Raw genomic sequence first — 14,343 nt, 5'->3', positions numbered from 1 at the left:
CCCAACTGCAAAACGGGGACGGCCAGGCGTCCCGCTGCGGCTGCCGCTCCGGAAAGGTGCTGCGGGAGCGCCGGGTCGGAGCCGCGGCACGGCCACTCTTTGCCTGCCCGAGCGGGGGTCCTGAGCCCAGCTGCCGGCCTTCGTGCCGGGCCCCGCTTTCCCGGCGCGGGTGCGGCTGCAACTCCCCCGCGGGAAACCCCTGCGGCTACTCCTCGCCCGCCCCCTCAGCGGCCCCCGCCCCGCGGCCGCGCTAGCCGGGTAGCGAGGGCGGGCAGGGAGGTGCCGCCCTCCGCCCGCCCCCCGGCAGCCCCGGGGCGCCGCCGCCCGCCCCTCGCCGTTCCGCCCCGTCTCGTCCCGTCCCCCTGTCCCGGGCCGGGCAGCGGCGAAGGGAGCGCGGGAAGGAGCCATGTCTCACGGAGCGCGAGTCATCCGCACTGGGGTGAGCAGCGGGGGGCCCGGGGCCCCCCCGGCCGCCACCGTCGCCTCCTCAGCGGGCTCGGACACGGATCTCATGGACGGCGCCTATTTCCGCTCCTGCGCCGGCATGCTGAAGGTGGCCCAGATGGTAAGGGGCGAGCGAGGGCGGGGGGCGACCGCTGGGACCGTTGGGACCCTCGGCCCGCGCGGGCGTCGCAGTCACCGCTGCTGGGTGTTTCTTTCGGGGCCGGGTCTGGAGAGTGTCACCGGGCGGTGCTGGGGTCGCAGCTCATTGCCGTTTGGGCCGCTGCGATTTTACTTCTCAGCTCTCGCAACTCGCGGGAAGAAGAAAAGTCCCGGTTCCTCTGGCAAAGCGAGGCGTTTAAGTCTGTCAGAAGCTGCCTTTGCCTTTTCCTGAGGCAGCAGTGTGCGCTTCTGTTCAGATGGAGCTATATGAGCCCAGAGTAACACTACTTGCTCGAAGTACTGCCTGGTATTATTTTGATAATGGTAGCTAGTGGTAATTTTTAGTATCAACAACTTTTTACAATTAATGATAATGGTGATACTGTGAGGCGAAGGCATGTCATGCTCCAGTGGAACACCTCGTTCTTTAGCACGGGTAAGTTTTTGGGAGAAAGTAGGGCCAAGTGCCAGTGCCGACAGCGGGCTGGTAAGGCTGGGCACCATGGCTCAGACCGCTAGTCCAGCTGGCTCCGTGCCCTCTCTGTCAGAGACCTCCGGGCAGTGCCCCAGTGACCCAGGGAGGGATCTGGGAGATGTATGGCTGTAAAGCAGAAGTTCGAAATAAATTGATAGCAGAGCGCTGCCAGGATTTGAGCTGATGCCTGAACTTGACTCAGTGCAGGAAATTTTGCTCCATCCAGATGTGGAGAGGATTAACAGATGGATAAGCTCTCTCTCATTTCTGTGGCACATTATTGTCCATGGAGTGATTTGTCAGCTCAGTTGCAGTAATGGCGGTGAATAATGATGGGTGGCTAGGAAACAGCATGGAAGACAACATGTAGCAATACCTCCTCACATACAGTGTCGTCCTGCAAAAACTTGTACCTTGACAACAGTTTATGGTGGAGTTGTTGCCTTCTTTTTTGATAGCCCCCAATACCTTTTTTGCCCCCTGTGTTTATTTATCTAGTCATTTTTTTAAACCTGTGTAATTTATTAGCATCCACAGAGTCCTAAACTGATATTAGAAGTTAGGAATCATTTTGTTGTAGGTTACTGTGGAGTAGTATCAGATCCTAAAGTTTCAATTTAAAAGGCACCCTGTTTCTTCCACTTCATGAATAGCCATCAGCTGCCTTTAGAAACAAGCCTCAGTAGGAAGGGACGCAATTGAATGTGACTGGGCATGGCTACCTGCACCTGCCAAGCATTCGTACTGCACTCGTGAGACCTCAGAGTTGTCCCTCACTATGAATTCAGTTTGGTAGGAATACAGTCAGTTGTCTGCTGCCTTCTCTTGGCTTGTTCCCAAACCGTCGTGCGGATCTGGAGTATCTTTTCAGGAGGCAGATGACATTCTTTTGAGCGTGTATCTACGTTGCAAATGAACCTGTAGCCCTAAAACGGTAGACTTGCACTTTGCTGATAAAAGCCTATTTGTCATTTTGCTTTCACCACTGTGGAAAGAACAGTTCCTTTTATGGACTAGAAGTACCTAGTCCTCTCTGCTCTCCATCCTGCTGTGGTGTCACTACAGCTATGATATGTGACTAGCACTAGCATGCTTATTTGCACTGAAATTTCAGTTTTGGTGCACGTGTAAAGTATGTGTCTATACTTTACACTCTTTATGTGTACTGTGTGAAAATCTGTGTAATTTTATGTAATACTTCACATACTTTACATAAAGTAATATTTTATCAATGCTGTTCAATATCAAATTCATCAGAATTTAAGCTACTGGTTTTCTGCAATGACTTTAACATGAGTTAAAATAATGTAAATGAAGCTTGCTCAGCTTCACCTTCTTAGATTTTTCTGCTTTCCAACTTGCCTGTAAATAACATCAGTAAAAGTTACCTCAAGTATCCAAGGAACTTCAGGCAAAGGAACTTCTTTTAATATGGTATCACGATAGTGTCGTCTTCTCAAATGATTCCCTAAGAAAATGAAATGTTTGTGCTGCAGTGTGTAGAAATAACCAGGATAGGTTAGTTCTAGATTAACTCCTGCACCCAATAAAATGTGGAGAACTAAGTATTTTTGCAACTCTCCTTTAGGTCTTCTCAGACAGTATTTCCATTATATCCATGGATCTATTTGTTTTAGCACTTAGTTCTTCTAGTAAGCAGTAAGTACTGGCAGTATCTTTCTTTGAAAATAATTCTTTCTGCTAAATCTATAAACATTGCTGCATTAGTGTTAATGTGGCTGGTGGGACTACAGTCTTACTAAGAAGGAGAACCGTTATGCTGGCAGAGGAGGTAAGATCTTTTGGGTTAAATTGCATACTGGGCCTCTGAGTGGTTGTGGTTACGAAGAAGGAACATTACTGTTTCCTCAATCTGTTTCTTTATTCCTCAATCCCTTTTACCAAGAAGTAAATTATATGAGAGAGAACAAAAAAGACACATTTCATATTTTACTATAATGTTAAGGGCTGTTTGCAGTGCTTGCAAGCTAAAAAAAAAAAAAGGTATTTGTATGTGAAATAATTCTAATAGATTAGATCAATAAGCTATGGAAATTATACAAAGGAAATAAATAGAAGATAACATTACAGCTTCTGTAAGAAAGATCATAACACAATGACTAAAACTCAGCAGTCTTGGACAAGGTGAAGAGGTTGTGCAGCAATCTGATTATTACTGAATTTTTGGTACTGCCTACATGTTACCAGTGCTTTCTCTTCAAATTCTGGGTGCTGTGGTGTCTAGCATAGAATGAAATTAGGAAGTAAAAAAATGTGTTTCTTGCCTGTAAGCCTGCACAAATTCCTTTACTTTTTTTGCTAGAGGATTTCTCTAACATTGCAGAATGATTGTAGCTTTGAAAAGATAATGTATTTTATGCACTGAGTTCCTGACTTCCTAATGCTTAGGGAATGGTCTGTAAATATTTTGAAAATAAAATGGAGGAGAAAAGTAGTTCTGTGACTTGTTTTACATGGCAGTAAGACACTTTGAAAGCTGTTTTCCATGCATGCGTATTACTAATGTTAGTAGGGGCTCCATTTTCAAAATCCAGTCTGAATTGATGCTCTGTTTTTAACAGGAAGTTATGAAGTATCTTCAACATCTAATTGGCTTCAACTGGTTTAACTTGATGGTGACTAATAGAGTTCTTTCCTTTTTCTTTCTTTCCTTTTTCTTTCCTTTTTCTTTCCTTTTTCTTTCCTTTTTCTTTCCTTTTTCTTTCCTTTTTCTTTGTATTTGCAGTTTTGTCAGGATTTTTTATATTCACAAGGATACATGCAGGATCGCATCGTGGCGACCTTGGTTCTATAGCAGCAGTGTTCTAAGTAAATGGGTGGGTGGGTGTATATCAGTATGCACAATACACTTGTACCAGAGAAGATAAATAATTTGAATTTTAGCCAGCTTGGCAAAATTGACACATGTGGCAATCTTCAATATGCCACAGTAACTGTGCTGATTTGTTTGAAGCACGTTCAAGTGTCTGTGCTACTGCTGGCTTACTTTATTGTAAGAGTTTGGCGAGTTCTCAGGAGATGGGTTCTTGGAAGCCTTTTGAGGCATCTGGTGCCATTAGAGACAGCAATATGAATTTAAATCTGTGTTGTCACCAAGGTGGCTCAGGTGGCAGTGTTCATAGATTGAAACAAGTCTGATTTCAGCTGAATTTCTTGTGGAGCCCTAGTGTGCCTTTTGACAACTGAAGTCTGGAGGATGCCACAGACACTGTATTGGACTAGGTCCTGCTTCCAGCACAGCACATGTTTGAGAGTGGAGCCTGTGTAGGTATCCCACCATCTTAGGCAGTTGGTTGGTAGAAGTGGCTGTGATTCTGTCACCTGTCCAAAGTGTCTGATGCAGAGATTTGCAAGAGTGTGACCAATACAGACTGAAGAGAGAAAAGACGTGTTGAGAGCTCATGTGTAGGAGAGCCATCATGGCACAGCACATGGTTGTATAGGTCTCTCAGGCTTCTCAAACTGTTCTTGGACTGTTCGTTGCTGCACTCTTGAGAGGTGCAGAGGTGGCTCATGGTCTTTCCCGCTTCTCTTTCCCCTTCTTCAGGTTGGGCCAACCTAACTTTGACCACAGTTCAGACTGAAGGCGATTGTTCCCACAATAATGCTGCTGTTACTGAGTGGACAATAGTTCTGGCACGTTAAACACAGCCTCAGAATACAGGGTGTTTTAAGCTAAAAACAGTCCTTACTCTTTCAGCTCAGTCTGAACCAGGAAAAAGCAGTTTCATCAGACAGAAAGGAAGAAAACCAAAATTTTCTTCTCAAGGCTCAGGAAAAAATTTGCAAACAATTGCAAGGTAGACAAGGATAAACTCAATAAAAGTTGACTTAGTCATCATTTTTACTTGTTAAAAATGCTGAGGCAATAGTTAAAGCTTTTCTGCTGAGTATCTATTTAATTTCCAAAGTGTGTCTTGACAAAAACAATTATGTACTTGATATGTGAATTGCCAGCAAGAGAGTCTGTAATTCTGAGTAACTTTGGAGTGTGCTGAAACCTCTACGGTTTATTCGTACGCTAACATACAGCTGAATAGTAGTATTCAAGATAATATTAATATGTCCAACACTGAAAGGCAGAAGATGCTAGGTAGTTAGGTTGCTGGCGCCAAGATCAATTTCTGAATATGTTGGATGTTATCAGACAAATTTACTAGGGAGCTCGATTCAGAAGTTAAAATATGAAAAGAAAGCAAAATCTGTTAGTGGAAGAAAACAATTTCTAATCAAAACCATTGATAGAGGAAAAGGAAATTCACAAAAGCAAATGATGCTTGGACTGATTTGAGAGCTACTCAGTCTTCTGGCTTGATCTTGAGCCTGAAATGTCTTTCTGTCCATGGAGGTGATTGAAATAAAACATCTAATTCTTTGGAGCAGCTTGTCAGTGATATATGATTTTGCCTGTATGGTAATAATGCCGCTCAGTCAGAAGAGAGGGATTCCGGTGAGATGCTAAAATTATAAGCCTGTTTCTGGGTCCTGTGTAGACTGCACTTTCAACTTTCCCCTGCTATCACTCTGTCATAGTTCTTCCAAAGGACAATAATGGCCAGAAGTAACAAGCCTGGTGCAAATTGTCAGATGCTAATCTACAAAGCTTAGATTCAGAGAGTTCTGTGTTCTGCTTGGCTTTTCATCTGGCTGATAACAGAAAACATGAAAAATAATGCTGTAATAGCTATCAGTGATGTCATAGCATATTATACAAAAAGTCTTATTTTGAGGCATGCAGGAGGCATTTTATGTTTGCAAAGAAAACCACCCCACGAATGTGCAGGTGTCTTCAGTCTGCAGCTATGTAATAAACTACTGGCTAAGCTGTAAGAAATGGGACATGGTTTTTAGCGGCAAAGTTTTTCTTTTCAGGCCAAGGTGAGAGCTATGTGTTGCAGGTGCTAATTATTTTTGTTCTGCTAGAAGCTGCAGTAAAAGGACCTTGCTTGGCATGCTGGGTAAAGGGAGAAAAAAATTATCACTTAGGTGGCTCCAAAGTAAGCAGGAGCAGTTGAGTGAGGAACGTCCAAGCCTAGTAATTAAAACCAATATGTCTGCAAAGTCTTGTTATTTCCACTCTGAGATCACTGAAACAGGCTGGCTTGGGCAGTTGTAATTTTTTTCCATGCCATTTTACAATTTCTGCCCAGGTATTTGCATAAGAGCTGGGAGCAAACAGCATGTTCCCTGTGTGTTAACCAAGGAGCTGTCATGGTTTTATTTGATGACACAAAACTCCACAGGCAAGACCAGCTTAAGGAATTTTCCCTTTCTGTCTCACCTCCCTGCAGCCATTCTCAGCTGCAGTGATGCAGCTGTTCACAAGGTTATGCAGTAAATGAAACCAGGGAACTGATGTAGCTTTACTTCAGCTCTCCTTCAGTTTTCTTTTTTCTATAAGAGTTTTTAGAGAACAGTGCAGCCGTAGAGACTACTGTCAGCAAGAGTGAGTGTCTGGCATACACGGGCAGGAACTGCATAAGCCTGAAGTGGTTCCACATGCTTCAAACCACAAGCTGAGATGTTAGTCCTTTTTGTTTTTCTCTTGGGCAGGGGAAGGTTTTATACCATCTGTATTAATTTCTATCTCTTTCAGCAAAAAAGAAACTAGTAATTTTTCTGATGTTGAAACTGCTCTAGGAGGCTAAAATATCAACTCTAGTATGTTTTGTAAAAAGGCAATTATAATCATTGTTGAACACTAGGGAATCTCTGTTCTGAATGTGTCAGTGAATGTTTTATTTGTATCCCAGAAGAAGCTTCCTAAAAGCACAAAGTTGGAGCTACCTTTCATTGTTCATTTGTCCCATCCATTAGGATTTGTTGCAATACATTCATTAGCAACCTGAGTGCATGTAGTGCTCTTTGTATAGAGGTGATTGAACAAGGGTTAGAAAATACGTTTTCTGAAACAAAAAAAAGGAAATGAAGCCTAGAAATTCACCACATTACCTGAGACGTGTTTAGTATGCTTGAAAGAGCAGAGTGAAGTATTGGCAGTGGTTTCCTGGCAGATTTGTTTTACAGGAAGTTAGATTTGCAAGTGCCATTTAAAAGTCTTAATCAGGTGTACATGGTGTCCGTGGATTATAAGATGTGGTGAAAAGCGTGGATTCTTACCGCTCTGTGACTTTCCTTTGAGACGTGCAAGTGTGGTGTATTCCCTGTCTTCCCTCTCTTTGGAGATGGTGTCCCTTTGAATATCCTCCTCTCCTGCCACAGAGAAGCAGAAACCAAGGGATCAGTTTCTGTGGTCTCCATCCGTCTCCAAGTGTGGTCTCCATCTGCTCGGAGCCTATAAATAAATAATAAAGAACATCTTGCCAAGCATCCTTCATCGGGTTCTAGGGCTGTAGATGCTGGAACAATTTGTAGTGTCTCATTGTGATCCAGTAAAGCTGTGGATCCAGTATGTCGGTGAGGTACTGTTAGGTACCTGCTCTGCATTACTGGGGTAGTGGAGTATTGTCCCCCAAAGCCAGACAGTGTTTGCTTGCTATGAGTAAGTGTTTCCTCCGCTCCCCTCCCTGGGGAGTTCTTGTGAGGTATTCACACAGTACTGCGGCTGAGTTGTCTCCTTTGTGCTGTTGTCACATCATGCGTGCTGTGGCCTTGTCCTCTTATTTTGCGGTGACATGTAAAGTATACAGCAGCCAGAAATTGCTACTTTCTGTACACAAAGATCAAACTCTAAAATTGCTGTGATTTCCTCCCACTCACCTATGAGCTTCCTCTTTTTTGCATAACTCAGATTCTTAAGGAATCACAGCTGAAACAACTCCTTGTGCTGAAATGCTGGTAATTTGACGAATGTAGTGGCGAGCACAGATATGTCTGACTGGTCAAAGCTAGGTGACTGCAACTTCCAAAGCGAAAGCAAATTTGGCTGCTGTTCTTGCAACAATTGCAGCAGCTGCAACGCTTATGGCTTCCTCTCTTGCTCATAGCTTCCGTTAAGGAAAATGCCATGTGATGACGACAAGATGGAGAAGCTGCTACAGGGGGAATTTTCTTAGAATATTTTTGGTGGGTTGTTGTTTTGTTTTTTTTTTTTTAAAAAGCCACTAATGAGTTCAAGAAACAGGTACTGGCTGCTGGGCGGAAGGTATGCTGTTGAGATGACCAGCAGCTGGGTGAGAAGTATGCTGTTAACTTGAGATGACAAGCAACAGCTGCAGAACTACAGAAGGACTTAGCATACTTTCCTGCAAGCCTGTAATCATGCTCTGAGGAGGCCACTTCGAGAGCTCTCTCATCTGTTTAGGAAAAACACGGTCCCCAGTTGCTACTTGTCACCTGCTGGCTAATTGAGCCTTGTGTAGATTGCTTGAGTGAAGCTTCCTAGTAGACACGGGAGTGCCGTCCCAGTGTGTTTGGGAGGCCTGCCAGTCTCCAGGCGGTCACTGAAAGCTGTCAGTTGCCACAGTGGCACTGGGGAATCTCATCTATTCTTGTTCCCCCCCCCCCCCCTTCATTGCCCTTCGCTTCTCTGGCACCTTGCCAAGCATCAAGTGTTTGCACTTAGACAAGGTCGTTCTTTTGTGTGCTAAGGCCCAGTCTGATCCAGCAGCCAGGTTGTGATCACGCCAGTTGGTCTGGAAATTGTCATGATGTTAGCGTTTTCAGGAACTCTCACCTGTTTTTTCCTGATAAAAATTATGATGTGCCAGCACAGTTAACAGCATGGACTTTGGCGACATAAACAAGTCCTCCTCTTATTCGAGGAGACCTTGCTGAAGGCTCCGTTGCCATGGCTAACAAAGCCTTTGCTGGAGATGACAGATACAAACTTTTTCACTGCCGTCTGTGCGACTGCCAGATGTCAGTGTGGTGTTCTCTGGGGCAGGGAGAGATACGGCAGGTGTTAACTGAAGATTTGAATCAGTCAAGCAATAAATGCCTCAGACAATGAGAACGGGTTGTGTTGTGAGCAGCATCTGTAAGGGCGAGTGATGAACAGATTGCTTGCTGAGGGTTAGCAGGCATAGGCACTGAGACTTCACTGAGTGGTTCGCAAGGTATTCCTTATCTCAGTAACAACTTTCAGAAGATTAGATTGCGTATGCTTTTTATTTTTTGTGCATCAAGTTTGATAGGTTACTAGAATGATCGTTGCCATGAGGTATTGGTTTTGTGTATGACGTTTGAGTTTTAAGCAGCCGTATGCTGTTAGATATGTATTGGATATCCAGGTCAAGGGGGAAACTGTGCAGCTTTCTGTGCAGAGTTTGTGGGTGTTTGTTAATAATAAACACTATGTATGCTGGGCTTCAAGCAGCCAGCCAGTCTGAGCCAGGCTTGGCTGGTCAGCCAACGTGGGCTCCTTCTCTGTAGGTGGTATTGCCATGCATGGTTGGTACATCCATTTTTAGACAGCCATGAACTTTATCTACAAGAGGTCTATAGCTCACAAATAAGGATTAAGCACTTTCTTTATTGTATATTGCTGATAATATGGGACTTTATTGACTATTTAAAGGGCAAACAGTACAAACAACCCAAGTGATAAATCTGAGAATGGTTCAGAGCAGTGGTTTCAGAAGGGCCTTGCTCCTGCAAGGAGCTCTTCTTCCCAGCTGACTAAAAGGAGCTATGGCAGGTGAGGTGGGCAATCTTCTGCCCTTGAGCAAGGCTCCCTCTCCAGACCCAGAGTTGGAGAACTCTGTTGCTACCTCAAAAGACAAAGTTCTCCAGCAGTGTTTACATACTTAGGTGTCTCTGTACCTCCATGAGCATGTATATTCCTGCACATCATTGTTGGATTCCTTTCTGCCATCAAGAGCCACTTTTCTGCCATTCCTTGAGGCAGCTCAAACCTCTTAATTTTTAGATTCTACCAAACCCATTTTTCTTGGCCTACAGTTCTCTTTGCCTCTCAGTCCTTTTCTTTTTCTTGCCTCAGAAGCACCTTGTGTGCTTGAGACAGTCTTTCTTTGTTTACACAAACCTACTTACACTGTGGACTGTCTTCTCCTGTCCTTCTTTCTGACTCTCAGGTTTACCAGGCTGAGAGAACAGTTAACATGGCTCTCCAGGAGGGTCTAGATGTTGGAAGTGCATGCCTTGCAGAGGAGAGAAGTAACAATCACAGTTTGCTGTCCGTTTTCTGAATATGCAGAGATTTGGTTACATTAATCCCTACATTTTTGGTTATTATCACCAGATACTCTGCTTTTTACTAGAGAACTCTGGAGATTCAAGTTCTTTCAATGTTTTTTACTTCCTATAATCTTCTGAGTTGTGATACAGGGATTCTCCCTACCATATAAGATAGATAGTCCTCTACAGTGGAGCGAGTTTCAGCGGGAGCCCCATGCATGCATGTTTTTTGCAGCAATCAGGTAGTATTTTTTTAAGTGGGCAATTGGTTTGGTGGTGTGGGACACAGGTTTCCAATAAGGACTACAACCAGTACCTTGCCTGGGAGGAGGGCAGAGAGCACAGGCTGAGCCAGTGATTGTGTCTGCAGAGTAAATCAGTTATAGAGGTTGTGTCCCTGCTCTTGCTTGAAACAGCAGGTTCATCTGTGATTTGGGGATTATGACTTGATTGAGACAGGAGAGACCACTGGAGTGGGTGGTGGGCTAGCTGTTACGTGGGGGCTGTTGCCTGCACAGAGACGTCACTCCTTATTAATAGATGGATAAGCTATATCCTCACAAAATATAGGGGTCTCCTGGCTTTGTCCAGAGTAGTACTTTCAGTCATTGCAGGTGTCTGGAAAGACGTAAGCACCTCTTTGAAAGTTACAGGGAAAGCAGCTGTGTTTCCCAGAGTTAAAACCCTGCTAGGGCATTTGCTGGATTTAAAATTCCGTTCCTATCCTTTGCAGAGATGCTAAAAGTTAGCTGTGCCATTAATACTGTTTTGCAATGAGTTTTATGTGTTTTGGGAATTGTTTGTGACTTTGAATATGGCACTTGTGCAATGTTACTGAATTATCACTTAAATTGCTGCAGTATTTTGAGTGTTGTGTGTGCATCTTTTGTGTAGGTTGGAAAAAGTTACTGATAATGCTTTTACAGTTGAAATGTTTTAAATTTAAGTTGATTTATAAAACAAATTTGTTCCTATTGGATTGGAGAGAAAAGAAAATTATGAGGTTGTTGTAGGTAACAAACTTGTATTGTGATTGGGTTTTTTAGAAAAAATAATTCACTGCCCAATATAGCATATTCTTTGCCATATAACTGTAAAGTTCTCAGCTGTCAGTTAGTAACACGCAGGATTGTATGGTGTCTTTCAGTGTGGTGCAGTGGTGGTGCAGGCAGCTGTGGGGATTGAGGCAGGGAGCTAGTTAAACTGGCAGTGGTGGGATTGTAGTATTGCATACGCTGTGATCAGTGGTAGGCAGGACTTAATTGTAGCTAGTCATTACAAAGAATTGCCTTTTTAATGATCATGGCTAACATCCTGTAACAAGGGCTTTTTAATAATGTCATTCGTATGCTGGTTCTGTGACTACCCCACATCCTTTTCTACCACTGAGCCGTGTGCCTGAGCAGATAGATAACTTCTTATTAATAGATAAAGAATACCACTTGCTTGTACTTAGGATTGTCCTCTTATCTGAGTTGAAGAGGGTCTGAATAAGATCATTTTGCCTTTTGTCACCGTCCCACCATTTTTATCTTCAGTAAATAACCTGTGGATGGGGGTGCACAAGAGAAGTCACTTACAGAGGCCAGGCAGCCTCCTTATTTTAGTAAAGCAGCCAGACAAGAAGGAAATCTGCCCACACACAGGGGCTGAGAGATTATTGTGCAACCAAAGACTGACTGCTTCACAGAATCATGCACTTGAAGGCAGCTGATTTCATCTGTCATTAGTGAAGTTTTAAATGGCCTGTTTTTTTAATCTTCATTTTCTTTTTCTAGTGGGGTTTTGGCTGTTACAGCTCGCATTTCCAACACCGCTCTGGAAGAGGGAAGTCTCGATTACAACAGCAGTCAACTTTGTCACTTAAATTAGCTGAACCAGTCTTGCATGAACTACAATTGTAATCTTGGCATGCGCTTCACTCATCTTTCTGTTTTGGGAAGCTGTTCAAAAATTGTTTTATTCTTTTGAGAAATATGTACCTAATATAGTATAGGTGTTGCTTCACTGTGGTGAGGTGTAACATTCGGAAATGTACAGCTGCAGTTAGTGACATTTCTCCAGGGGGTGGTTATCCTGATTGGCTCGTTTCAGGATGGAAAATTCTGCTTACTATTTTGGCTGGTGTCACAAGCTGGAAACTTTGACTTCTTTTTGTTCAAATACAAAAAGCATTTAACTCTTATTATTTTTTTTTTTAAAGGCTGTGTTACAAGTGGATATGAGTCAATGCTGTTCCTTGCTCCAAATCTGTAGACAGGCAGTTTCTGTACTATTGCTTGCACTAGAATTTGGGTAAGTTTTAAGTGAGTGGAAATCAACCAGTTTTTATCAGTTTCATGGATAGTTCTCAGGGTCCTCCTCTTTTCAGATTCAGGAGGAGGGACATTAAAGCAGTACAAAGGTTCATCAGTGCTCCAGCAAGTGCAATGGAGAAGCTCTCCTCTCAATGCTGTTTTACAGCATCCAGGAGAGGCGGGGAAAAAAAAAAAGCTGTTTCTGTCTTCAGAGGGTTAAATTGTCAGAGAAGGATGGAAAAGTTTCAGGTGTTGCCAACTACCAACTGGATAATGGTAGAGGAGAGCTGCTGCCTACAGTCTTTGTACAGGTGTAGTACCATGCTGAATCCTGTCCCCTGACCTTTTTCCCCTAAATGGTGCTAATTTTCAGTTAGCTAATTGCAATGCATGTCGTGACACAAGGGAGTGGGGAAGATAGCCAGGAAACATTAAAAGAGGGAATTATGGTGTGTTTGCATGTATAGAGGGAAATTTGGATGAGAGAGAATGAGAGCTATAAAGGAGAAGAAACACGGAGTGTAATGTAGGGAAAGAAGAGGAAAGGGGAATCGAGCAGAAAAAAGGGAAACACTGGAGACAAAAAGTCATAGTACAACTTCTTACGGAAGTGTGTAGCAGAGGGGAGTACAGTCAAGAAAAAAAAGAAAATACTCCGAGAAAAGCAAGAATGTGGTTGTACATTGCATAGCAAAATAATTCAATGAAAAGATAATGCAGTGCTAGGTGGATTATACATGACAATGTATGTGTCACAGTATTATGGTAAATGTTTGAAATAAGAGTTAGTGTTTCTCTAGAAATGGGTACCTTGAGGCAATTTTGCTTCTTATCAACATTATCTTTTCACCTTGCAGTTTAGCTGGCATTTTGTGTCTAATTTCTATATAGAAAAAGAGAATTATTATCCATAGTTAAAAGTTACACAGCAAGATAGCAGCTTCAGCCTGTCAGTTCAGGATATAATCTTGGGGTTTGCAAAAACTGTGTTCAGTTCCTTTCTGCAACAAAGATTTTTAATATTGTTCTTTCTACTACTGCAGGAGCTAGAAGTCCCAGGCAAGGACTAGGCCACCTGCAGAGGGTTAATCCCAGCCAGCAGCCAAACACCCACCCTGCCTCTCACTCCCTTCTCCTGCAGGATAGGGAGAAAATAGAAGGAATGCAGAAAGACCCATGGATCAAGATAATGACAGTTTCATAAGGAAAGCAAAAACTGCACAAGCAGGCAAAGCGAAAAGAGGAATTAATTCACTACTCCCCATCAGCAGACAGATGTTTAGCCACTTCCTGGAAAGCAGGACCTCAGCATTTGTAATGGTTGCTTGGGAAGACAAGTGCCATAACCTCAAACATTTCCCCTTATACCTCCTTTTCTTGTGCTTTTATCCCTGTATGGTCTGGAATATCCCTTTGGTCAGTTAGAGCCAGCTGTCCTGGCTGTGTCATAGAATCATAGAATGGTGTGGATTGGAAGGCACCTTAAAGATCATCTAGTTCCAACCCCCCTGCCATGCACAGGAGCACCCTTCACTAGACCAGGTTGCCCAAAGCCTCATCCAACCTGGCCTTGAACACTTCCAGGAATGGGGCATCCACAGCTTCTCTGGGCAACCTATTCCAGCACCTCACCGCCCTCACAGTGAAGAATTTCTTCCTAATATCTAATCTAAATCTACCCTCTTTTAGTTTAAAACCGTTACCTCTTGTCCTGTTACTACATGCCTTTGTAAAAACTCCCTCTCCAGATTTCTTGTAGGCCCTCTTTAGGTACTGGAAGGCTGCTATAAAGTCTCCCCAGAGTCTTCTCCAGGCTGAACAACCTCAACTCTCAGCCTGTCTTCACAG

The 14,343-nt window shown here is 43.5% G+C and overlaps 1 protein-coding gene across 1 annotated transcript in view; it reads left to right on the top strand.

The window, feature by feature from the left end:
- The first annotated feature begins 288 nt into the window (after nucleotides 1–288).
- The window catches only part of CMTM7 (CKLF like MARVEL transmembrane domain containing 7), a 31,332-nt gene continuing 17,277 nt past the window's right edge, over nucleotides 289–14,343 (top strand). Inside the window, exon 1 of the mRNA XM_075745740.1 lies at nucleotides 289–565. Coding sequence (XP_075601855.1) covers nucleotides 407–565 — 159 coding nt within the window. The 5' untranslated portion in view covers nucleotides 289–406. The remainder of the gene's footprint in view (nucleotides 566–14,343) is intronic.

Source organism: Balearica regulorum, chromosome 2, assembly GCF_011004875.1.
Source record: "Balearica regulorum gibbericeps isolate bBalReg1 chromosome 2, bBalReg1.pri, whole genome shotgun sequence".
Taxonomy (NCBI): domain Eukaryota; kingdom Metazoa; phylum Chordata; class Aves; order Gruiformes; family Gruidae; genus Balearica; species Balearica regulorum.
This window is presented reverse-complemented; position numbering and strand designations above follow the sequence as displayed.